The sequence below is a fragment of the Hippocampus comes genome, unplaced genomic scaffold (genome assembly GCF_001891065.2).
Source record: "Hippocampus comes isolate QL1 unplaced genomic scaffold, H_comes_QL1_v1.1 scaffold335, whole genome shotgun sequence".
Classification (NCBI taxonomy): Eukaryota; Metazoa; Chordata; class Actinopteri; order Syngnathiformes; family Syngnathidae; genus Hippocampus; species Hippocampus comes.
In genome coordinates, this window is record NW_017805823.1 from 459,469 (window position 1) to 486,434 (window position 26,966).

Genomic DNA, 26,966 nt, shown 5'->3' on the forward strand with positions numbered 1-26,966 from the left:
AGTTTGGATTTTTATTAATTTTTTTAAATCTTTAAACCCTTTTTTTTTTTTTTTTTTTGGCGGAAGACGTAATGCAATCCAGAAACACCCTTACTCTATCTTCAGGGCCCCCCACTGAAGTCAAATTAGCTTCAAATGTTCCAGTGTATGACTTTCGAATCTCTCTCCCTTTAATATAGAGCTGGAGGAGCTGTCAAAGGAACGAAGGAAGCAAGTGTGTGTTAAAAACACATCCTACAAACACGCATCCCCCAAGCACCTCCGACCCCAACGTCACCAGCTCTCCAACAGCCAGCTGTCGCCCACCCTCAGCAACACTGTGATCCAGCCTCTCTCACTCACGTGCTTACCGGAGCCGCCGTACGCTCATCCCAACATCAACCCTCAGCACGTCAGCCACTTCCCCACCCCGAGCGGGTCACGGGGTGGCGGCGTGAAGAGAGAGGAGAGGACGCGGGCGCCCTGCGAGTCGGGCAAACAGGCGAGGGCACACAGAGCGGGACAAGAACTAAAGGTGGAGATGCAGCAAGGTCTTGGACAAAGGGCGTGCAAGCTTCAGACTCATTTCGGAAGTGAGGAGCTAGATCAGGGAGAGCGCTTACATGGCTTTGCAAAGGTGGCTCTGGGGAGAAAGGGGTTAAAAAATCTTAAAACTAAATGAGAGAATGCTGCAGAATTAAGAGGGACACAACCCCGACATCAAACAGTAAAAGAGTACTTTGTAAACCTGTCTTTGCGACTACTTTCAGAGTTAGTCTTTGGTGACTGTTTTCCCTCGTGGTAAAAAGTAGTTCGGGATAGGTAGCAAAAGGAAACATTTCTTATGACATTTGTAATTGAAAATACTTTTTGTGATTCGTTGTATAATTAAGTGTTGGGGTTTGTATCATCCCAATTTTTCAACACTGACTGAACAGCTCACTCAGGCTTATATTAAGGCATAATGTTGCTGCCCAATAAAAAGAACGCATGTATCTCCAAGGTTTGTATTTATTTTTGATCCACATTTCAGAGACTCTAGCTAGCTGGATAGCTAGCTATCCATGCAGAGGAGGACACACTTCTTGATTTTAGACTGAAATCAAGAAGTGTGACCTCCTGAAATTTTCAGTATATATTACGTGATAGTCGGAACTACGGTTCCGTCAAAGGCTACGTTTTATGAATGTTACAGTACTTTCATGCTAATTTACAAGAGAAAAAAGTATAAAGGAAGTCGTTCAATCCCCACAAATGACCCTGTCTGATCAATGAGACATTTAATACATCTCTGTTTCAAGATGCAATCTAAATTTAAAGGAGCTATTGTGCATTTTTTCCCCCACAATTTATAACAGTTCTTAGTTGTTATAAGAATGTGTCTGTCATTTGTTTTCCTCAAAATAGCCCAAGGATCAAGAATTATAGCCCACATTACATATCCTATTTCAAGTCTTGCGTAAATTAGCTTGTTGGAGAGGGTCGCCAGATCTCATTGAAGTGAGTTTGCCCTTATCATGCCCCGCATATTGCTAGGCCATTGGCAAGTATGGATTCTGTTACCATGACAACTATGCTGCACTTGAGCCTGAATCTTAAAAAAAAAAAAAAAGTATAAATAAGTGTGTGATATTGTTACCATTGCATTAATGGTTTATGTACTATGATGAATTAACAAAAGTGGCATATAGTAACCCACCACTATTGGGTGGGAATCAGGCCCTGCTAAATTTTGTTAGCTAGCGTGCAGGTGAGTTTATGTTGCTAAGCACGTACTCATTACTTTATCCAACAAAACTCAGTGCAGTTCAGGAAACTCATTTGGTTTGCTACTGTCATCCAGCGGTTAGAGACTCTGGCTTGAAAAGGATCTTCAACCAGCCCAGCTGCCAAGTCGATGTGGGGGAGATCATTAACGGTGGGGTGAATGTGCGTAATGAACACTCAACTCTTTCGAACAATAGCAAGTCAATTTTCCATCCCTTTAAGTGCTAATATTCACAGCGATTCATATTGTTGTTTCTTTTTCTTTCCACAGCCGTTGTTTTATGCTGTTACTGCAGGGTAAATCAATACTATATCACATCTACAAAGCCGCCCTTTTATTGACCTTTGAGCATGTTTTGCTTGAGGTCACACGCACAAATCATTGTTTCCAAATAGCCTTTTTCTCTACATCTGAAGTCTATGGTTATGTTTTGTTCAGAAATGCCAGAGCTGCTTGATGGACTATGGTAGCCTGGAATTAACTTATTTTGTGGTTATTCATCAGTGCACATCATCTCTTGCAGAAACACACGTAATCGCAAGGAAAGTATTAAGTGGGTGCAAATGAAAAAAAAGCTTGTACCTGCACTGTGTCAGGATATTACAGCTTTTAAACACATCTCGACTTAAATCAATATTTTACTGACCTATGAAGTGTACTGCAAATTAAAACTAAAGGATAAATAATGAATCAGCGTTCACGTTCAATCAAATTTGACACAGAAAATAAAGTGGTTTTGAACAAGGCACTGAAATGTAAAATAAATGCGGTAAACATTAAAGCAGTGACACGTGACGCAAACAAGAAGATGAGGCTGTATTTCAATGATTACCTTAATTGAAACATTTGTTTTTTCAGTTCCACACAATTCAATAATTTGATAGCAAGAAAAACAAAATGATACTTAATATAAGTTCAAGTCGTTAGTTTTTTTTGGGGGCAACACGTGATGCAAACAAGAAGATGAGCCTGTATTTCAATGTTTACCTTAATTGAAACATTTGTTTTTTTCAGTCCCACACAATTCAATAATTTGATAGCAAGAAAAACGAAATTATAGTTAATATAAGTTCAAGTCGTTAGTTTTTTTTGGGGGCTGCTGATCACTTTTACCTTGATATTTAATATGTCATGAAAGGACCGGTTATAAAATTACACAGGTATCTGGTATCATTCCTATCAGGGGCTTGCTGGCCATCGGGAATATCAGAAAATGTGTCGGGTCATGCGTGAGCTGGACTGGTGAAGTCCTCAATTAATCTAAGAAGCATGTTTTATGGAGAGCACGTAACACTTGCAAATTCTAGCCTGAGCTGAGAATTTAATTTCTCTCAACCTGTCACTGTGAGGCAGATGTAGTACGTGTCATGATCCTGTTTTTGTGTGTCGCCAGCAGATGGCAGTGGAGGGCTTTTCCTCCAGCATGCACACCTGCTGCCAATTTGATCATCAGGTAAAGCCAAGTACTTAAGAACTGCCGAGCTCCGATTGTTTCTTGTCGGACAATTGACTTTGTTGCTGCTCTTGCTCAACTGTTGTTTTCTAGCCCTCTCGATCTCATCATTGTTGCTTTTGTGCTCTAGCCCCACGCTTTGTAAGTATGCGCTTTGTATTTGTTTTTCATCTTTGATCTTGTTTTTGTTTTTGTGAAATTGGACTTTTGTCATTTTGTTTATCTTGGCGTTTGCTTTTCCTTTCCTTTGCAAGCGATTTTGTTAATCTCTCATTTTCCTGGTTCTTTTGACAGTGTTTTTTTTATTTATTTATTTTTTTATTTTATTTTTGCCAGTATGTTGTGTTAAATAAATATTTTTGTACTGCCTTTTGTTTGAGTCTACATTTGTGGGGTCCGATCACCATTCACTTTGTTCCCAAACTGTGTCAATATGCGCGATACATTCGGCACTATTACTGTGTATGTAATACTAATGTGTATATACACTATATACCTACCGTCGTGACCAGAAATGACACTTTAAATTGTTCTTATTAATCTAAATGGTTCTTATTAAATTTGAACCAGTGGTCTAAATAATCCAATGATAGGTCTGGGCCTGTAGAGGATAGATTGGTTTAAATACCGTTGTGGGTGAAGTGTAAGTACAGGTGTCAGCCTGACATGCGCGCTTGAACCACTCGGTGAAATTCAATAATTTGCAGCGCTCTCCATCATCCATCAATCATTTGGAGCTAATAACATTCAAGATTGTAGAATTGCACTCGCGTCGGACGCCCTCAACATGTCTGTTGGCGCCTTTTAATTGAATTCATGGAGCTCATGTTGATGAGCCGCAACGACGTGAGCTTGTGTCCAGCTGGACCCCTGCAGAGCCATGGAAAAATGTGCTCTCTTCTTTGAAAAGCTCTTTTATTAAAGTCCTCTGTTCACTCGCATCCACTAAAACTCTGCTCAACGCAGTAATACTCACTGATAACGGTGAGAAGCTAGATGTCTAAAATCAGGCTTGTTTTATTTGTACCTCACTGATGAAAACTAATTGTCACAGAGTGGAGCATTGATGGGACACTGGTTGACTTCCACTTTGAACATATTCATTTACAATAGGAAATAACGGCAACAGAAATAATCGATTCCAGCGTCACACCATTGCCACTATATATATTTTTTTAAACGGTACAGGCAATGTTTTAAATAGTTTCCTTATGATCATAGAAATGTTACACTTATGTACTGTGTTGGGACGCTAATCTCATCAAATTACGTAATTTCCGCTGCATCTGATTATTATATGCTTGATAGCTACAGGATTTTTGAAAATAGTCAAATCAAGAAAAAAAATTCTGACATGCTTTCCGAAGCCACATAACGGGGCGTATTGGGCCCACAGGCCTTCACTTTGACATCAGTTGCTCGACAGCGTCTGGTGGGATTGTCTAAAGTAGACCATGAATTTGTATTTTCTAAGGTGGATCTCCACGGACATGGAAAACTCAAATCAAATGCAGAGGCACGTCTGTATGAGATAAGTGCGAAAGCTTGCACGGCCTTCAGCACATTATGAAAGCTGTGACATCTGAGACCCGTCAAATATTGATACAGACATGTCTATGCCAAAACAGCCCCGCATGTCTTCTATTGAAGCTGGAGAGATGAGAAGGTCGAATTTTTGACCCCTGACCCGTGAAAGGGCCTCCCAAGCGTCCTTGTGTATGTATTAATCATCACAGTTTCCGTTATCACCGTCAAAGTGCATTTTGGTGTCTTTGTGCAATAGGGAAGATGCCGTGCAAATGTAGACCATTTATCCTTTCCCTCGTGTTTATTTACATTTTGCTCAGCAGAAGTGCACAAATGTCATTTCTGTCACACATCCTCCAATAAACATGACCAGGTGCGGAAAGAAGAAACATCTTCAAATGCAAATTTGCCGCACACTTGATGACAGACTTGATGTAATTTATGGAGAATTATGCTTGCCACCGGTTACGGGCTGTATGAAGGCATATTTACCTGTCCTTCTTGTGCAAATTCATCCACCGTGACCCATCCATCCATTTTCTATACTGCTTGTCCTCACTCGGGTCACGAGTGAGTTAGAGCCTATCTTTCTTTGGGTGTGAGACTGGTACACTAGACAAGCGTGCTCCCATGTACAAATTCTGTTCATGACAAGTGTAAGCTGTTTAATTAGCTAATAATACCGTACATTTTAAGTGGGTGTTCCAGATTCCAGGGACTAAACTATGTGCATTCAGGGTGTAAATAACTGCTTTGATTAATTAATGCTTGAACAACACATGGCCATTGTCGTCATCGAGAATCCTGAACCTGAGCTGCGGGCAGCAGGGTAACAGTTGCTGGGGAACCAAGATTAAGTCATCATTTACTTTTCACAGTCATGCCAACAAGGAAAAAGAAAAGGAAGAAATGAAAAGAAAGGAAGAGCTAAATGATTTAGTGTTCAAGATTTTTCTTGCTGTAATGGAGATTACAAGTACTGTATTCATAGTTCCTTTTCATCTACTTTGATCAATTATGGTAACATCACAATTTAGTTTTGAAAATGAATTTCACTGACACAAGTGTTGGAATTACTGGGAGTGGTTATCATTCAAAAGGTAACAATAGTTTAAAGAGAAAAAAAATCTAAAGTTGTATTTTTCACACATTTAATGCCATAATGTCTACTGTTATGTGTCCCAGATGAAATATCATGACTACTGAAGATGCCAATTACGGTACATTTTTTTTCTTATTGTTTCATCTGACGTTTCCAAAGAAACAAATACAAATGCCTCTTTGCCTTTTAACTCTTCCCACTTTTTGTCGCTCGTTTAAATATGGGTCTTCCGTGTCACTCAAGCTGTATTTCCTGTTCCTGCCACTGGAGGGAGCGTCATGTTGTTGCAATACACCAGAGGAAGCTGTGAATTCAAGTGTTGGGATGCGGCATCCGCTATTCATTCACACAATAGTAGACGGCATAATGGTTCGTGTTATTTCTGAGCTACTGTATGTATGACGAGTGTGTTGGTGTAGTGATTCATGCCCTAGTAGCTGCACAGCTCAGAGGGCAACACATGTAAATTGTTCTATACTCATATGTTTGTTAAAAGGCGTTTATATGTATGCCTTTACCATTATGTGTTTTTGTCTTAACCATTATGCAAGAAGTGTATTTCAGTGGGCTGCTATCGTTTCTTCTGTCAGTGGGTTTTATCACGTTTTATCTGTGCCGCAGCTTGAGTCGTTACCATTCTTAATCATCCCCCCAAGTTTAGAAATGTTGTTGTTCACATTACATTTGGATTGGACTGAAAATTGTGTAGTTGTGTCTTTTTTGGCTCCACTATTATGGCCTAAAATTGTAAATCATCATGAACTTTTTGTAAAAAGGACTTCAAGCATGGCTTTTGGGACATGGATGACATTTCCAATTATAAAACCACTGCGACGTAAAAAAAAAAATAGCTCGATTATTTTTTGTGACAAGCATCTTTGCCGTTGTTAATCGAATTATCATGAAAATGACCCATTCCTTTGTTTTCACTGATACCATGTCGTTTTTGTTTGTTTGTTTTTTTTCTTTACATACTGTTTGCTGTCTGACTCTGTAAAACTTAGACCTTAAACCTTAGCGACTTTAAATAACCCAATAACTTCATGTATGCTAACTGCATCAACACTTCACCGTGACTCAAATATGAACACATCAAGTATGAAGTGGGTGAGACTGTCTTTCATGGTTGACGGTGTGATTTGCGACAGTCTTGGCCACTTGGTGGCGGCCGACTCCCACCTCTGTGGGCGAGGGAAATGGGAAAACTGGGCTTTTGAAAAGGAAAATCTCTCCCCTCAACTATTTACCCTGACGTCAGTTTGCACAAGTAGCAGTGGGCCGTCTCGCGGCGTGTTCTCCGAAACTGCGCGTCTGTGTCACTGTCAACCAGTGGGGGAATAGATGAGCTCCAACTCTCCGAAACTTCCCCGGGTGAATGTCACGGGACGAATTGAAAACGACCTATTTCGCGCATTTGAAAGTGGACTAAAGAAATTGCTTGACGATGAACACCTGCGCCTTTTTGTTGCTTCTCACCGTGCAGATCTACGCCGATGGCATCGAGGGGCCGACAGGTAAGACCCGATGTTTGTCCGCGTGTGCTCGATGTAGTTGTAAACTTTGAGCGTGGGGATAAAACTCCACTTAGGGCAAAAGAGAAGCGAATTCGGCCAGCATGCCACCCAACGCCAACTTTGTGCCCCAGTGCTCCACAGCGCTCGTGTGTCGTCGCTTCTGCCTACGACTTATTGGTACAGTTTGAACCGTTCGAGGTATAAACATAGACATCTGGTAAAAAAAAAATCACTACCAACTTTCTAAAAGTGACAAAAGAACTTTTCGTCAAGACGTTGAAGGTTATATGGTGAAGACTGTCTGGCCGAAGCTTCCATTTCCCTAAACAAAGCATCATCTTTTGCTGTGTATCACCGCTCGGTTTGCAAGGTGTTTCTTATTCACTGGAAGAAAAGATCTAAAAGTTTAATTTCACCGTAGTCTGTAAGGTCTGATAAACAGTTATTATCCCCGGAGTGCCATTTAAAGACTAAAAGCAGCAGTTTTTGCTCTTGTTGCTTTATTAGGTGCTGTTTCTCCTATTTATCACCAATGGAAATGTGTTATCCCCGTTAAGTCTCGTGTTGTGTTTTATAATACGTTGTTTAGAGCTCAGTGTCCAAGCCAGGCAATTTGTGAAATATTGCCCTGACTGTTTGCTATTGTACTTGTAATATTTCTCTGAGAGGAAAAAAAAAACATTTGCATCAACATCGTACGAAAACCACCTATTGGATGATTGTGGGTAAAGAATCATACATGTGCCATTTTTACAAGACTCTTTCTATCAAATCATGCATGACTGAATTAAACATATAATTTCATATTTATATGTATCTATTTTTAGAGTATATTACACATAACCATTCTGCCGCACTCAGTCGTGCTGTTGGAAACAGCAAACTACTGCACCTTGTTTGCTATTTTAGGACATTTCTGTTCAAGTTACAGATATTTTTCAACTTAATGTGTTTACATATTTCACTGGTGGTCAGGTATGGTTGGTGTTGTCCAAGAGTTATTGAATTTGGGTTTCTCAAACTTAAGATAGGACCCAAATTGGGTCGTGGGTCTTTTTCTTTTCTTTTTTTTTTTTTTTTTTTTTTTTTTTTTTTTTTTTTTTTTAAATTGGGTCGCAGATTGTCTGAGGAAAATGCTGTAAGCTTGGGTCACCATATGTTGGTTTTCAAAAAGGGGACGTGGGAGGGGGGCACTATACGTGTGTATGTTGTTGTTTTTTGATATACGTGTGTGTGTGTGTGTGTGTGTGTGTGTGTGTGTGTGTGTGTGTGTGTGACACGATTTCTTGTTTTTGTTGGACACTTACCTCGATAATAGATGTGGAAAAACATTTTGATTGTAATAGTTGTGTCTCGAGACTGTGTGCCCGCCTATCAAGTGTGATATGCAACAACAAAACAAATATTTTTGGTTGGGTTTGGTTAATTATCCAGTGGGGGCTGCGCGCAAGCACCATTCATTTACAAATTAGACACGTTGTGCATACTCCGTAGGAAATCTCAGTCTCCGATAATACCACAAAAAGCTACCCAATGTGTCGGAAAAGTCGCCAAGTTGGCAACACCGAATATTCGCTTACTTTGTTGCAAAATAAGCAGTGCTCAGATTTTGCATGAGACGGAACCGACCCCCCCAAAAGGAGGGATTTCAACCAGAGTTGATATGAAGCGTGGGTTATCGTGAGAAGCTAAAGAGTAGTTAAAATGGTGGCAAAGCACTACTGTGACTAAAAACACCTCCGCTCACCTCTTTATACTTTTTTTTTGTTCCCAATATGCCACTTGACGGCACCAAAGCAACACTATTGTCGCTTTGTTCTAAACCCAAAACAGCAAATAGGTGAGCATGCAATGAATAATTTGAGGACAGATTCCAAGTAAAAATCTATCAAACTGCAAATAAATAGGAATTCACTCTAATTCTTTATCCTTTGTATATTTTGATTGCCAGAAGCCAGATACCTATTATTCGGACAGTTTTAAATTTGTCTAAAAAGAACCACTTTGTGTCTTTTTAAAAGTCTGCAATGATTTCAAATTGCGGAAGAGCCAATGGAACTTTTCATTACCTTTTCAAAAATGGTCCAAAACTTTTAAAGAAAATAACACTGAAAAAAAGACACCCTTGCAGAGATTAAGCAGAGTAACGCTTGAATAATCGACACGTGAGATTGTCGAATGATGGCACAATCACCATTTTGACAAGGCTCGATTTAAGGAGAACGGCAGCTCTGGGGAAGTACGTAATCCCTGAACATTTGCGACCTTGAACGATCCCTGCGAACGCTGATGTGAACGCGCCAATAGTCACAGTTGTTCGCCCCTCTGTGGGATAGGGGCTTTACCAAAATGTACATGACGTTGTTGTTGTTTTTGTTTGTTTACTGGTGTGTTGCAATCTTGCCGCCTGCACTTTTACCACCCCATTAGCTGCAGCCTACATGGCCTCTCCCAACCGCCCTATTAACTTCCGCTCCCCGAATCCTTCTCCGATTGTCTTCCATATCCTAGATGGGGCGAAATCAAGGAGTGTGAGTGCAACCTTGACTCCCACACTCCAGTGGGCGTCTCATTTGATTAACACGGTGTTGCATGAGGACCACACCTACACCTTGGATGCTGACTCACCCTTGAGCCTCGGCACTCCGTTGGGGATTGTTCGCCTTTTTTTCCACTCGATCAAATCCATGTTTTCCATAACTCCTGCTTGCTGCACTCGGTCACACCTGTCAGCGCGGTGGAAGATGAATTATCAGCAGCTTTTGAAAGATTACACCCCTCTGCTATGCCTGAATGATTATAGTCACATTGATAAGTGGAAAAATATCTTCTTAAAAAAACATCTCAGGTTCAAAGGAAGTCCTGTGTGTGTGTGTGTGTGTGTGTGTGTGTGTGTGTGTGTGATCCCAAGTCTCACGCCATAGTTTAATCCAATCCCTTGAAGTTGACGCCAGTCTGTTCCTGGATGCTGATCGACTACTGATTTTTTCGTATTTCAAATCAAATGTTCGTCTTGGAAATAGAAATAATCTGTAACATTTTAGCATTCAAAACTGTGATTTAAAGTGTAAAATAGGGGTGGCCCGGTGCTCCAGTGGTTAGGGCATCGACCTCACAAGTGCAGCGGTTGTGGGTTCAATCCCGGCTCCGGCCTTCCTGTGTAGAGTTTGCATGTTCTCCCTGTGCCTGCTTGGGTTTTCTCCGGGTATTTCAATTTCCTCCAACATTCCAAAAACATGCGTGGCAGGCTGATTGAACACTCAAAATTGTCCCTCAGTCTGAGTGTGAGCGCAGATGGTTGTTCGTCTCGGTGTGCGCTGCGATTGGCTGGCAACTGGTTCAGGGTGTCCCCCGCTTACTACCCAAAGATGGCTGGAATAGGCTCCAGCACCACCTGCGACCCTTGAGAGGATAAAGCGGGTAAGAAAATGGATGGATGGATGGAAAATAAAATAGTCAATCAGTGCATAATGCAACCTGTTAAAATAAGGTAAAACAAATCACCCGTTGATGGTGCCAGACGGACACGGCATACAGCAAAGTCGGGAGGGAAGATTGCAATTCATGGATTGCACTTTTCTAACCTGAAGGTCTTTGAAGAGATGGTTTAAATGTGTCTAAAATTTAGTTTACCAACAACAACACAAGTGGTGGATTGATCTTTTGGAAATGGAAATAGAATTTGAATGTCATTGCACATGTCACAAATATGGAGCAAAAATTCACTTCACAATTTCAACTCGTCCAAGTAACGTACAAGACAGTGAAACCTAACAGCAGGGAAGATGCGAGTGTGTGTGTGTGTTTGTGTGTGTGTGTGTGTGTGTGTGTGGGGGGGGGGGGGTGTTCCTTCAACATAAATATCATTATGTCAAAACACTTATCTACTATGATATTTTTTAGTTATTTCTGGTATGAAGTAACACGGAACGATATTTTTTGGTGAGCTTCCTTCGTCATTTTCGTGCGAGTCATTAGCATTTATGCTTTCTCCCAAATAGTATTCATCTGCTTAGTAAATGAATTTGTGTACGCAAATGATTGTATTATGATTGTATTTTGTATTGAGTCGCCAGACCCTTTCTGTTTTGGTTCCCTGGTGATCGTCGCTCTTAGACCTCTCAGGTTTTTCTACTTTTGCGGCATTCATTTCCAGTCAGTTTCATCTGCGGTCGGACTTGCACGTACAGCTGTATAGTTTTATTTATTTTTGCTTATTTCAGAAAATAAAGAGATTGGGGGGGGGGGTGTGCTGCCTAGTTTGCCTCATTAAATCACGATGCACGATACTCAACTTTACATAGCAAAAGCAGCAGCGGTGGGGTCAATGTTGGACCCCCTGCATGAAGGGATCATTAGTGTATGGGCTTAAATAAGTGATCCATGCTGCAAACAGGCAGACGCAAGACACTTAAAGTGATTAATGAGGATATAGTGCAGCCTCTACTTTTGAGCACCAATTTACAGTGAGCATAAAATCAAATTTCTCTTGAAAGGAAAACTCATTGGAAATGGGCTTTTTTTTTTTTTTTTTTTTAATCGCTGCGGGGATAATTGCATTATTCATCACAGCACGGCAGCCATTTGTACCTGTTACACTCAGGTTCTCAAGAGTCCATTATGTGTCCGCTATAATGGGCATCTAATTGACAGAGAGTGGGTGGATTTATTAGCATTCGAGCGTGGGGGCGGGGGGAAATCTCCCTATTTTGTAAAAATGAAAAAATGTTAGCGAATCCACAAGAGTTGTCGTGAATCCACAATGTGGAAGTTTTCCCCTGCAGGAAACAGGCCACCATCTGTGGATAGAAGGATGAGGAGTGGACCGGTCAAACCGTATCCTCCTAAAAAAAAAAAAAAGGTTGGTTGGGTTCCATCTTTGTGGGCAGTAATTCAAAGAGCAGATGGAAAACTTTGCAACAAGGAGGGTGGGATGCTAAAGGGGGGATGGAGCGAGAGAGAGAGAGATGCGAGAGAGGTGAGCTTACACGGAAAGATTGTTTTGCTTTCAAGCGAGGCCACTGACAGACTTGTGGAGGCGCGTGCGCCCTCAACATTCATGTGTGTGATTAAGCAGAGCACTGATGAGAGATCCCATTGTCTCGGCAGCCTGTCTCTTTCGCTTCGATGCCGGATCTATCGTGTGTGTGGACAAAAGCCTGCCTATGATTTGAAGAAATTCGGGATGCCAAATTCCATGAGATTCACACTTCATCACTGCGGGCGTCTTGACATCTCGAGTTTGCCTTAACAATCGTTTGCCTCTCACAATGCTCGCAATTAGAATTAAATTAGTAAAAGATTTGACTTTGATTGGATGACAAATTCTATGCATGTTGGGGACTCAGAGGCAAATCTGACGTCCTGGAGTACGCTGTGCATTTCTAAAAAGGTGTCCAGTGTATTTCTACCTTTTTTGTTCACATTTGCGCACATTTGCCCGTTTCCTTTGCGGATGGGAATCACAGAGTACTTGCCCTACAGTTTTGTCCATATTTCTTTTTCGTTTTGAATCACGGATTCGGTTGGCCGAACATCACATGGACAAACTCAAAAAAACAAGTCCGCCGTGATTGCTCGTCACGTGAACAAATGTGATGTCATTTTCGGTCATTAGCAAGTGGCAAAATGGCCGCCTGCCGAATGGTAAAAACAAGTAAATTTTGCTGCTTAATTCACATTCCACAATATTGATCAGAATGCCATGCTTAGACTATTGGACATAGAAAATATTATTGTAAATCGGACTTGGCAATATGTTTGAAAAATGCTTCACGATATAAGTTTTTCATCTCAATTGATATGGATTGAATTTTCTCTTCAAAAAAAGGACCCTGGAAGAAATATGTGAATTATAATTTATTCATTTTAAAATATAGTATTTGACATTACATAAGAGTAAAACAACTAAGAAGAATCCCAATCAAAACGAATCAATTGAAAGATTAAATAAACATCAGTTAGACATAATGTGCTTTGTCGGGCGGGGCAAATCACACAGTTGTCATTCTAGTTCTTTGATGCATCACAATTCTTTGAGGAGGTGATTGAACTTCTTCTCTTCTTCTTCTTCACTCAATGCCACTAACTGAGTTATTTTTATTTTGAAACATGCTCTTGGAACAATATGCAAGGAACGACATATCGATTCATGCGCCGCATTCAAATGTGCCGCTGGTGCTTTCGTGTGTTGATCAATGCCCCCATAAACGAAAAATCCTTGCCTGTGAGTCCAAACATCCAAGCTATAAAGTCCGAAGGCTTCGAGTTACTCAGCCCCAACACCGACATGGCCGCTTCTATGCGCTTCGCAGGGTGACTGACGCCTTACGGGCGCCCTAGAAGAGATGCCAACACTGACAGATTGACGAGTTGTTGGGCTTGCTTGGCTAGTCTGCTCCTCTTCTCCAGCAAGAAGAATCGACGGCTCTTCAGCTTCCTTGGCCAAGCTTATAAATGTGATATTGATCTTTCAGCAAATCCATTTTACTTTTATTTCATCAAAGTGTCCTTCTGTCTTTGGAGGTTGAGTTTGACATCAGAGGCTGATTTAGGCCCTCATCCGGCGCTTGCGATTTTCTAATCGTATATATGTCGCGCGCACACAAATACAGTTGACCCCTGATATTCGCGGGGGATCAAGACTACGACTGACGGCGAGGGGCAAATCATGAACGCCAGCCCTTTTTTTGGTCACACTCTCTTGGGTCATGTTTTTAAAACTGTTGTCAATTGTCATTTGTAGTTAACCGATGATGAAACAACCTCCCAGGCCCCCCCACACAAAAAAAATAATTTTTGTAGTAATGTGCTCTTGAGTGTCTCATCGCCTAAAGAGACTGTCTACATTACAGTACATCAACAACAAAAACATCAAACTGTGCGGCTTAAAATGACAGCACTATTATACTCATTATCACTTAAAAGCCGATGCTTTAATTGAGTGACGGCCATGGAAATCTGTCACCGTACACGCAGATGGCTCACTTTTTACAGAAGAGCGAGTGTACGACACACTCTCTTGCCCACAGATGTGTAATTATCCAACAAAGAAATAAAGCCGGCTGTTTCCTTTTTCCACTTCCCTCAGGTGGCGAGTTGTAGACCGCCAAAAGTCGCTCTTGTGAGACCGAGGCTTCAAGCGCTATTCCTAATCCGAACCCCAAGGAGAGAAGGCGGTTTAGATATAGCCATCGTGTTCACCGCGCTGTTCTTTACCTTTCCTTGGAGTCGGCACATTTACAACCACATTCCTCAGGCCGTCTGCCTGTCGTGACACGAGTAACGCGTGTCCAGGTCAAAAGAGTCAGAGGTGAGGACGAGGGGCCGGATCGCGGTGTTCTCCGACCACGGTCGCAGTTGTTGCATGCGATAGCCTCAGTGAAATCGGAACTGCTGACACGCCCGCTAAAGTCAAAACACTCTCTTCAGGTCATGCTTTTCCATGGTGGCTTGATGGATAGAGCTTTTTTTTCTCTTTTTTTTTTGTTTTGGTGTCAAAAAAGCTCTCCAGGGGAAGTGGTATGTCTGGTTTGACGAGTCCCTTTGGGAAAAGAAATTTCCTCAGAGAGACCCATCCATGAACCCAAACACTTATCACTCTGATGTATCTCAGCCTCATTAGACGGACACTTTCCCATAAACTTTATTACGAGAGTGGAAATTGAAAGGCATTAAAGTATAACAGAGCATGGCTAATGTCTAGTTTGGTGATTTCAAACAGCGCCTGCGTTTGAAGGCTTCGCGGCGTGAAATCAGACTGACTTTTTTATAAAATGCCCTCTGTAACTTGCAATGACTCATCCCAGTTCGCCGTCGGTGTCGCGCCACGCTGGTGACAAGCCGCCATTGCTTCAGCTGGGTTACGGCTCGGTCGCGGCAGCTGGAGAGGCGAGCACAGGTGGCAGCTGCTAGCACATCAGAGCGTGAAGTGATTTTCTCACCTGTGGAGCACTGTTTTGATTTACAGTCAATGTCATTAACACCAAATTGTGTTCAAAGCTTTTTTTAATGGGGAGGGCAACATTTATGAGATAGCAAGTGATTATTTTCACATAAGCGACGTGAATGTTGCTCGCAGTTTCATCAGTTGAACGTCTTGGAAATTCGCACTGTAGTCTGTTTTTTTTTTTTTTGTTATCTGCAAGAGACTTATGTTAGATCCTCATTTGAATGTTAATCGACATTTACAACTAGACTGTATTGAGATTAATTTCTCGCTAGCTTGTTTCTAAACCTGAGTTGGTTTGGAATCAATTGATAGCGGGAAAAAAAAAAAAAAAAAACGTGTCCGGGAACACTTCGGGTCGTTGCTTTGTTCTGACACCGATGTTAAAGTGAGACCGAAGAAAAGCAACACCTATTGATTTCTCAAACACAGCCTGTCACCGGCCTGCTATTGTCTTCCTCCTCTCGAAGCGCCCCTTTTCGATCTGACGTGACCTCCCATCACAAACCGCCTCACTTTGACACGCCGTACTCAGGGGAACTCTGGAGTTTCTTTTTTCACCAAACCCTCACCTGGACTGTATGTATTCCCCTCTAAAAAACAATGTAAGAAATTCCAGATTCCAAACTCACTCTTCTTTTGCGGTGTCTATTTGCCAGTCAAGCCACTCATTAAGAGTCTGTATTGTTAAATTACTTTTGACAAAATATAACTGCATCGCGGTCAAACTATGATACTCCGTCTACTGCTCGTATGCCATCAACATGCGTGCTACTGATGAGAGAGAGAGAGATCCTGACCACAAAAATCTGTGCCCTGAATGCTCACTTCACTGTGCTTTTATCGCATTGCTTAGAAATGAGTACAATACAATCCCACGTAATCCAGCTTCATGTTAAGTACGGTCTGAGATCCAGCAAGGCAAACTGCTGCGTCTTACCAACACCAAGTATCGTTTCTCGCCGGGGCCTCTGACCTAAAGCCTTTCTGCTCCCTGTGCTCGGGAGATTGCTCAGTTATTTGAGAAATAGCTTTTCAGACCTTTGTTTTCCCATGCCATGCTAACATGACCCAGGCTGCCGACCAAAGCGAAGATACTGAACACCGATTGATGATTTTACAGGTGCATTCAGGTGGAAGCCTGAAATGTATGGAATAGTCTTAAAAAAAAAACAAAAAAACCCAAAACATCCTTTCTGGTGATTCCGCCGATTCTCATGCTTCATGTTGGCTGAAGAAAAAGAAATGCTTCAAAAGTGCCGACGCCATGGTTGTAATGTGAGCCTCAGGCTGCTAATATCTTCCCGAGGGTAGATTCTTGAGAGTCTGTCCTATTTTGGTAATTTCACGTTGACGGAAACTTTAAGAGGATGGGCTGGAAATGCTATTAGAAATGGAAAACCTTTCCACGCTTCTGCCCTCTGTCGCCAAAGTCTGTAGGCTTTGCCAAATGTCTTACAGTAGCACAAAGCCAGAAATAAGCAACAATGTTCCAGGGGCCCCGTTGGGTTGTTGTAAATTTAAAAAAAAAATACCTCAATCCTCAATAATGAATGCTTGGACATGGGTGTATGTGTGCACTCCTACTGCTACTTGCATGTGTATTTTCTCTACGTGAAGGGACATATTGGTTATTGTTCCCCCTCCCCTCATTACACATTCTGTAAATATCGGTTGAACCCTTTTGGCCGTTTTGAACTTTTATAAATTGCAGCTAAGGGGATTAAAAAACCTACTGTTTGCCCAGTGCATCCGCATTGTGTGAAAATGCAAATGATAATCCCCGTACAAGTCCGCGGTTCCACGACCGACCGCCACGGATTACAAAACTCTCCGCAGAATTGAATGCAATCTGCGGAAATAAGGGTGAGGTGCAGAATATTACCCAACATGTAGTTTTTAACCCCTCAGCTCAATGTCGCGGTTATATAGGCTACATTCACACTGCAAGGCGTGATGCCCAATTCAGAGATGTAGCACGCATGCGCACAAATCGACATTGCATGACTCAAGCAAAAGACGACGACGTGCGTTAGTGTTTACAGAAGTAAATACGATCCGACGTCAAGAAGATCTTCTTTTTTTTTAATCGTTGACAGAGGAGCGATGCGGGAGATGGTGGAATTCTAATGGGAAAATGAGGTGGCGCCGAGGAAAGATCAGGGAACGTCAACTGAAGATGACGCCACGTCGTTGCCGCACTTAATCAATGGACTGTGGTGGAATTGCATATCTTTTGATCTTGAATGCCCGATGTTCACAATATCAAGGTCAAGTGGTTAGTTTACACTTTAAGTCCTTGCTTTAATATCACTTGTTCTGCCTCAAACCCAAAGTTTGGTGAAATGCGTTGCTAATGAAAATAAATCTATTATTATTATCATGATTAAATCTGCCCTAGAGGGATGAAGAGAATCTTGATGTTGATTATTTTATAACCACACTGTTCCACAGTGTTTTGGTTTTGCAGATAATTTCCGAAAAGACTTCTTACTTCATTAGTACATTAATTTGCATTAGAACTACTCATTTTAGGTTGTTTTTGTTTTTTTTAATGGCCACGGAAAATCAACTTTCAAGCTGTGAATTCAGGATTTCCTCCGCGCAGAATCAGGGTTGTTCTTCGTGCAATCATCACTTTTTCTCGACAGATTCCCGTGGGGACTAAAATGAGCACTTTTTCCCTGGCATTAAATACATTGCATCTCCAACATAAAAAGGATTTGCAGCGTTTGTGCCAGCCTGTGGCCAGGTGCTGTCCACCGCGTGGGCCTTCTGAGCAGGCCGACCTGGCTTACCCTTACACTTTGTCTATTCGGTCGGCCAGCGTAATTAGGAAGCAGCTTAGTTTGGGATTAAGGTTGGAAGATGATCACAAGGGACAGGAGAAAAGGCATTAGGAGTGCGGTGGTTCAGATGGATATTACTCTGCTTAGTCGTGGTATCATGTGACAATATCAGGAACTGACAATAGGGCATATTGTTGATGCGAAGATCCCCTCACCCAACATTAATAGGCTCTACTGCAGATAGCCTTGTTTACCCACAGTGTGTTATACTCCACCTTTCTGCTTTTAAACCCCCTCACGCACGCGCGCGCGCGCGCACACACACACACACACACACACACACACACACTTCAAACTTGTAGCATAATTACAAAATAGTAATATTTTGCTCTCCACCCTGGAGTATTTTAGTGGCGTTCAGATGCCTTTTGCCTCACAGCAGCACCTTTGAAACAAAAGAGGACCGATGATTCCTCTCTCTCTTCCGTGCACGTTTGCTGTTTTCAAAATGTTTCTGTAGAATGTAATTAATGTCCTCATTAACTGAGTGAACGAGCTGCGTATGGCAGAACTAAAAGCCTAAATCCCCCTCGGGTCCTTCGCTTTCTCGACTTTAGGAAAAAGGGGTTGCTGAAATCGATAGCCCGCGGTTGGTTGAAATGAAGCCTGGTTCGGCGGTTAATTGCTTTTGTTATAACTTCTGTACTTATGAGTGACGCGACATCACGCAATCAGATAATTCCATGCGTGAACGTGACGTGATCTGGTGTGTTGTGCGGCAGAAAAGGCAGAAAAATCACGTCTTTCACCGGCGCTGTTGAAGGGGCTTTTATTTTGACCAGATGGAGAATGGGAGAAAGGAAAAAAATTTTGCCCAGTTTGAAGCATTAATCCCTTACAAAGGACCAGCCAACCCCTGGCACGTCTGAGGTAACGAGGCCACAACCAACAGCAGACAGGAATGCATTTTTTTTTCTTCTGAGTGTCCTGGCTTTAGTCATTGCAGTCTCCAACAGCAAGAAGAGGGGACACCCTCCTCCCAGACTTCTTAATTCCACTCTCCCAGTAAGGTGTCGAAGGCAGTCTCGAATTCTGTGCATCAGGTGGAGGAATCAGTGGTTGCTTGGACAGATCCTACGGCGAGCCAGACCAACCACCATTATGTCCAATTAATTAACCGGGGTTTACGTCTCAGAGTGACGCTTTCTTGCTTCAGTGGTTATCTGTTGGCTCGGGTGCCGTCTCATTGAATGCTCAGGTCAAGGAAGTGAGGATTTATCCCACCCAGTCCGGTGAATCCCCGTGGCGCCACAAGCTCCCGCCAAAGCATTTCGGATCGGTCTGTCTTTCTCCCCAGAGATGCGGAAGAAAGATATTTCTTTATTTTGCAATAAATATCTGCTCCTGCACCGGCGGTTGATAGGTGCTGCTAAGAATTAATCGTGGCAGCAGGGTAGGTGAAAGGTGAAGCTGATTGGAGAACAGCATGTCGGTTTCATTTTCTCATTCTTACGTGTTACTTAATTACCTCAAAAAGAATCCATTTGGAATGAATTAACTACACTGGAAATGATTGCCTGATGATTTGTGATGTACTGTTTTATTTTTTATTTTTTGTGAATTAAAAATGGCCATTTCATTGTGGTAGGCTGGTACAGTGTATTTGTTGCAGGAGTTTTAGATGCAGAATATTATTTGTAATAATTTTTTGGGGAAGTGTTATACTGTGTCATTGAGCCCACGGCAGATTTATGATCAACCGAATTCGAACTTTTGAGCAGGACGGTGTGATTATAACGCATTATCTTCAACCGACTGCAGAGCCTTGATGATCAGGCTCCTGAAAACAGCTGGAGGTCAGAGTCTGGCGATAAAGAAAGTAACATTTTTTTTTTCAGCAACAAATCAAAAACGGCAAAGGCTGGGGCCCTACTTGGTGTTTAACATGGCTGAAATTCATTTGCACGCCGGAAAACATTTCTGTTTGCCTCTTTCCAAACAATTAGTAACACTTTCAGCTTTGAATCTAGCACTGCACTTGATCAGTTTGTCAGTTATGAGCAATTAACACTAGACTAGCAGTTGATTCTCTATGAACAGACAGCATGGAATAAACAATCCTTTGTTTAAAAAAAAAAAAAATGTGTTCAAACCACCATCTGTTTTTTTTTTTTTTTTTTTTGTGCCGCAGCTGGATGGAGCTGAAGCACAGACACTGACATCTGTTGTCTTTGCTTTCTTGAGCAGTACTGACGCTCACGCATGTGTGGTTTGTATAACGATACCGGTCAACCTTGTCCTGGAATATCATAATTGTATAATACTATGGGTAATATTTATTTCCTTTACTGTCCAGCATTTGCCAAGAACTATCTATATTGTCATTGTCCTATAACAACCTATGCCCATTTTTGTTTCCAAGAGCAACCAAAAAAAACAACAAAAAAAACATTTCACAGCATAAAGGAGCACCCAAAAAAAAGTTATTTGACAGCCTAACGACCAATCTCCCAGTCATCCCGGGATCTTGTGTATGTACCATTGTTTAAAGGACTTAGGACGATGGGTATATACAAGCCGCCTCTTTGTAATTCCTGTGAGCTTATAAATTAAAACTACAAGTTTCCTCAGAGTGTACAATGTCATCAAAGTCTTGCCTTTATAGTTCCCCCCGAAAAATCCATAGTTTAAGAGCTAATGCACTGATAAGAGTAATTCATTTGTCAGTTCAATTCATTTTTAATCTACATCGCACCAAAGGGCATCAGAAAATCTATCAAGGCATTTTACATTTCGCTGGCGTCCGGGCCGAAAGCTCCTTTGTAATAATTGGGTCAGCCGCATCTTTTTTCCCCAAATCGACATTGTTGCTCAGTCCACACGGGCGGTTGTTATTAATACAAATTATTGACCATTCGAAAGTGTTGAAAGTGGCTCGCTCTCTTTGATGATGCAACGTTAATGGTTGAACAAACATGGCGTTTTGAAAAGTGAGGATTACAACGGTACAAGGATTCCGCCCGACGGCAGCGGCATGGAGCAGGTCGATCATCAGGCATCAACTCAAAGCACTTTACTGCCTAACAGCCATCAAAGTCAAAGTGAGTTTATGACTGACATTTCTGGTGGCTGAGTAATAAAACGTCTTTTCCTTGGTTGCTAGGCTACCTAACGTGAAACCATCCATCCGTTTTCAACACCGCTTACTCTGAACGGGCTCGCGGGGAGGTGCTGGAGCTTCGCCCAGCTCACACTTCGGGCTTAAGGCCGACTACACCCTGAAATGGTCGCCAGTCAGTCGCAGGGGAACTATAGAAACAAACAATCGTTCACACCGAGATCCACACCACGACACTCTCAGCGACACGTTAAACCATTGTAACTTAACTCATTCACTCCCAAAGACGTTTTTAAATGTCTTTTCAGACTTGGTCCAGAATTGGCTGGTACTGAATGAGTTAAAAAGTCCCAATGATCAAAGTGTACTCACACTTTTAACCCGTGTTGATGCTGTACTTGACATACTGTAAACAGAAACGAGCAACAGATGTACAGAAAATCCTCTTTGTATTGTAATTTTCCCCTTTTTCTTCTGGTTTGAATTTCTTCTCATTGCTCCCTCTCTGTTTTGACTCTGCGTTGGCTCGCCCTCTCAGCCTTAGGGCGTCTCTCCGATCTCGAGCATCGTCTGTGTTTTTTGGGGGAACCTTCTTGTCTTGGAAGACATGCAGCAGAAGCCCCGGCTCCGAGCGGTGCTGTCTTTGACTATGTGTGTCTCGTTGTCTCCCCGGGCATGCGCTCATTAATTGCAGGAGTGTATTTCAGATGTGTGTGTGTTTCGGGGGGGGGGGATGATGTGTGGCTAGGGGGTTGGTCGCGGTTCATACTTGCACGTAGAGGTTAAAAGGCCCCCCTGACAGAGTCATAATTTCCCAGCCAAGGGTGAGCCAAGAAGGTAACGTCATTAGCCTGGTCCCGCTGCAGAGATTAACTTGATTATCCGAACCCAGTCTTGATGGCGACAGTTGGTGCAAATGTTACACCTGGTATGATGTTCCTAATTTAGGTTCTGCGACATCATGCCACGATTATAGTTTATATTAGATTATAGTGTGCGTGCGTGTGTGTGCGCTATGTGTAAAAGATGGCAAAGGAGGGCCTCTTGGTGCACCTGGAATGCTTGGCTGCACTGTAATTTGCAAAGTGGCTCCTCTCGTGGTAATGAGCCGGGGCCGCTCTTGAAACTCCTTTGTATAATTTGCTTGATGAAAGTCACACACTTCCTTTGTTTACCGCATGCCCACACACGTGCGCCCCGTCACTCAGCCCCCTGTCGTCCTTTTTAGCATTCATGCCACAGTGCGGAAGTTTCCCCGCGAGTTTCTCCGTCAGCCTATCTATTACACATGGCCCGCCGAAACAGACTTGCATAGCCACATGGTTGCCCTTTAATTACAGAGAGGGCACGCAACCTTCGGCTCACCCGAATTGATGTACGGCGCCTCTTGACTTACTCTTTATTAGGTAACGTGAGTGACCTGTGATGCTCTTCGGCCAGTAGCAAGCTGCAGTCAAGGATCGTGTCAGTCATTGGAACAGTCACATATGACCACATCTTGATAGCCGTGTCCGCAGCCCCATCCTCTTCTGCCTCTCTGGCTTGTTATTTGCAGCTATAGTTGGACAACTCAAGCAAAAATACTATTTGAATTATATTTTCAAAATCACTGTGTTACATTTACTGACGATCAGAACTGATCTCGATGTGTGCTCGCGCCGACATGATTAATCTGCGCATACAAGTATCAAGTACAACTTTATTGTCAAATGTGCTAATTTCCTCCCTCTTAAACAGACAAGAGGAGCCGCTGCGGGTGCCCGCGCCGCCATCAAAAGAACACTTAACATAAAATGACAAAATAATACAACACAACACATAAATCAGTCACATCAGTTTCACATTGATGAGTGTTAGCCTAAAAAAAATAATAACTGTCAGCAGAAAATGCAGAAAAACAGCCTCTGAATTGTCCTTTTTTCAAAACAAGTATTTGGTTAAATAAAAACTGTGTTTTATTTTGGAATCAACATAGAATATTTGGTCACTGCAACATACTGAGGACCTTCTCAGTTTTTTCTCTGTCCCGCTGTATCCCATCCTGGACCTTCTCTGCGGAGCATACAGTCTATTGCAACATGCACGATTTGCATCAATTTTGCAAAACTAAACCACCTAACTACAGCAAGATACAGTTCACAACACACGAAATCCTCGTGTGGGCATACCCAATATATATTCTTCCTGCACGCCGCAGCGAGGTGTACGACAGCAATGATTGGCAGCATTATCTTATCTTCGTCACGTGATTAGCCTCTGGGTGTTGAAACTTGGCGACCAAAAGACAACATGGGGGCGGGTAAAATGCGATTGCCGTAGATGCCCAGCGAGGTCTTTGAATTTGCCACGGCAGTCACAGGACTGATGTGAAACCTATTCAGTCGCAGTAGAAGAGGGTGCAGGCAACTACGTAAATACTCAACAGTATTTAATAGGGTGGACAACTTTTGGCATGTCACACTTGCTGGCTCCAACTCTTTTAAAGCTAAGCAATGTGTTTAATTTATCTACAATGTCTTCACACTTAATTTTGAACTTGTTCGAGAGTTCTCGGGCACTGTGCAGTGTTTATGGGAATAATGGGCTCTTTTGTATGCTTTGGCATAAGCGATAGATTAGCGAGCCTCCATGGCCTGTCACGACTACTGTGATAGACCTTGAGAAAACAAGCAAGATATAAATATGGGGACAAAAATGGCCCAAATCCCACTGCGCACTTTGGTTACGACAAACGGGGGCTGCTTTGGCTGCTGCGAACGTAGCGTGAATTATAGCCTTACAGCGAATTTTGATCTGCTTTACCTTCAATGCTCAGAGATTCTTTTCACCTTGAGCAGACTCTAAGCCGAATTAATTGAAAAATACAAACAAACCACTGGCTATTCTCTGTGTGATTACATTTCCCTTGGAGAAACGAGCACACACATACTGTACTCCACTGTCACACTCTTTCAAAACAAAACAAAACAAAACAAACCTATATCTATAAAAATGAAATTATTTTATTCTTCTCACGATGTCTGGGGAAAAAAACAAAACAACTTTACTGGCACCCCAGACCAAAACACATTTTTAAACCTTTCCTCAGACTCCCACAGAGGCTATTTTTTCCCCCTGACCCACAAATGCTTTTGAAAACACACAAGCTTGAACTTGTCTGCTCCCCAGTCACATACAGCCTCCTGGTCAAGGTGATGATGATGCTGACACATGGAGATGAGGGTTCCAAAACACCCTCTCGCATGATCTCCTGACAGTTCCCCTGTTCTTCCCGGACCTGAACCGACAGGCCTGATTTGCTGGGGTTTATAACTCGCTGCCACTTTGATCATGTATTTTTCAGAATCGAGGAAAAGCATGCTGGCTGCAATCTGTGTCTTTTAGAGAGACCAAACGCAACTCTTGCGAAAACGAAGATGGCATGGCAACGATTGGCCAAAGATGCTTTCAAGTTTGACTTTCATTTGTCAGTAACATGTTTATTAGCAATGCTGCGGGGTGAATCAGCAAATGCATATTCATGAACGCAGAAAGTGGAGCTTTAAAGCAACACTAGTCACTTGCGTTATCGTGACCTCGTCTACTGGGCTCGAGGTAAATGCCTTCAGACACCAACGAACCCAGACAAAAACACTTTCAGGGAGATCACTTGTTAGTCAATATGAAATGCATCATTCGATGTTATTAGTGCCCCAGCCTTGACATTCTTGATGTTTTGATGAGTGGCTAAACACAGGGTACAGAAATTAAAGTCCTTGGTCTTGTTTCTCGAGACACCTTTTTCTGGAAGGCAGCCCAGGTGGTGGAATGCTGCCCTCTTTCCAGTTCCTCACACAGGGCTTTCGTTTTTTTTTTTGTTTTTTTTTAAATCTGAGATGCAATTCAACTTTTCTCAATTATTTTATTGCATTGATTCAGAATCTGCCCTCGTTTTGCTCATAGCACATCTGATTTTACTCATCATATTTTTATGATCACGACAATAAATGATACATGAGGTAAAATAGTAGCATATTTAGTAATATTTATGAGTTAAGGGTTAGGTTAAGCAATGGAGATTTTTTTTCTGAACCATCATAGCTATAAATTACATCACATGGTAAAATCCGTATTGCGCAAGGTCAAACTTCAAAGCGACGAATGAAGCTCTGGCAAAGGCCGAAGTGACAGCCAAAACTGTCAGCTAGGTTAGAGATTCTCTCTTCACTAAAAAGAACCATTGTATGAAAAAAAGAAACCTTCAACCTATTTGAACTAATAAGAAGACAAGACGAACGCCATAGCGAAGGAATTCCTTCCTTCCGGAAGAATGTCTTTTTGTTGTTGTTTTATTTGAATTCATCAACACTTGCGCTTGTGTCTTTTCAGGCAAGGTTTCCTTTGTAGTCCATTCACACGTCTTCAGGCTAATCGCCTACAGGGGAGGCCTCGATATTCTGGTTATTCCCAGATGTGCTAGGGCACGGGAACTCTTGAAAACCTTTCCCGACAGCACGGCAGACCGCAGCTTGCTTCAATCAGGACTTAACTGCGTAAGCGGTCATTGTTGTGAAAGCTGGGACATCACATTGTTTTCAAGTCTCAGTCCGCATCTCCAAGTGGCTCCTCATTCTTTGCTCTACTTCACTTCGTCCTGCCTCAACCCTTTCCTGGTATATATGAGGCTCAGTGGAATCTCACGCTGGTCCTCTGTGACGCCTCGAATCAACACCAGCAGCAAAACTAGGCACGGCCAGTGTCCTCCCGCAGCAAGGCTACACAGATTGACGGGCTGTGCCGCCAGATGCGTTCCGCTTCGCCGCACTTTGTGTTCGTCTGAGCGTGTGTGTTCATCATTTGCGGGATGGAGGGACGGATGAAGGGGAACGCAGTGGCAGAACTGCCAGAGAGGCAGGCAAAATCTGATTTGCTTTGGTGGAGTTTCCATAATTAATGCTTTGTCAACGCAACTGTGTCCACACAAAGTATCAGGTCTAATCCTAAATGCAAATATTAGCCACAGGAAAATTGTCAGGTGCCAAAAGGCGATGAAAGTGTCCTCATACATTTATCATCTTAGTAAGAAATTGAATTCCAGATTTTTTTTTGACTGAGGTATTCTGAGTATTTGACTATTAGGCACCGTGGTAAAAGGCACACGTTGAAATGCAGTCAATATGAAAATGTATTCCGCTCACACTTTAAAATTGTCATATTATGAGCATATGCAATAAGATAAGGGCTATTTAGGATCTTGTCAAGAATAACACTTAAGTACTGGGAGATGTTTTGGCGTGTCAACTTCTTCAGGGTAAATCATTTCATGTTTCATGTTCCTGTAATGTTGGTAAATGATCCATCACATTTTCCTTTTAAGATTACAACATTCTTGTAAAATTACTATGGCTGCAAATAATAATTATTTTACTGATCGATCAATCTGATGATTATTTTGTCAATTAATCAATGATGTTAAGGCTAAGAAGATACAATACCTTGGATCAAACCATCCCTTGAAGCAGACAATGTGCTGTGAAATAATTAAGTTATTCAATTAATGTTGTAGGCTTGTAATATTTGTCATGGAGGTTTTCTGTCGTACTCCAAATGAGGGATAGGAAAGAGGCAGAAAGGAAAGAAGTTGCTCTTCCCTCAGGATGTGTCTAGCCTTCTGGAAGCATCAGCTCATCAGTGCTTCAAAACATGACATTCATCACTCACTGCACTTCAGACAGCATAGAAGCAATTGCGTGCCCCTAGTACAAAAGTGTATAAATTGCATAGTTGCT

General features: G+C 42.1%; 2 protein-coding genes across 7 annotated transcripts in view; both read left to right on the top strand.

Moving 5' to 3' along the window:
* Nucleotides 1-981, top strand: part of LOC109525594 (glucocorticoid modulatory element-binding protein 1-like) — an 11,452-nt gene extending 10,471 nt beyond the window's left edge. For all 3 annotated transcript variants that reach the window (XM_019886190.1, XM_019886191.1, XM_019886192.1), the window contains exon 10: nt 180-981. In XM_019886190.1, the coding sequence (XP_019741749.1) occupies nt 180-661 (482 nt within the window). In that variant the 3' untranslated portion in view covers nt 662-981. The remainder of the gene's footprint in view (nt 1-179) is intronic.
* Nucleotides 982-6,927: 5,946 nt separating this feature from the next.
* Nucleotides 6,928-26,966, top strand: part of ptprub (protein tyrosine phosphatase receptor type Ub) — a 185,520-nt gene continuing 165,481 nt past the window's right edge. The window contains exon 1 of one of the 4 annotated variants that reach the window (XM_019886396.1): nt 6,928-7,343. In XM_019886396.1, the coding sequence (XP_019741955.1) occupies nt 7,274-7,343 (70 nt within the window). In that variant the 5' untranslated portion in view covers nt 6,928-7,273. The remainder of the gene's footprint in view (nt 7,344-26,966) is intronic. The other 3 variants (XM_019886398.1, XM_019886397.1, XM_019886399.1) reach the window with 3 other exon arrangements.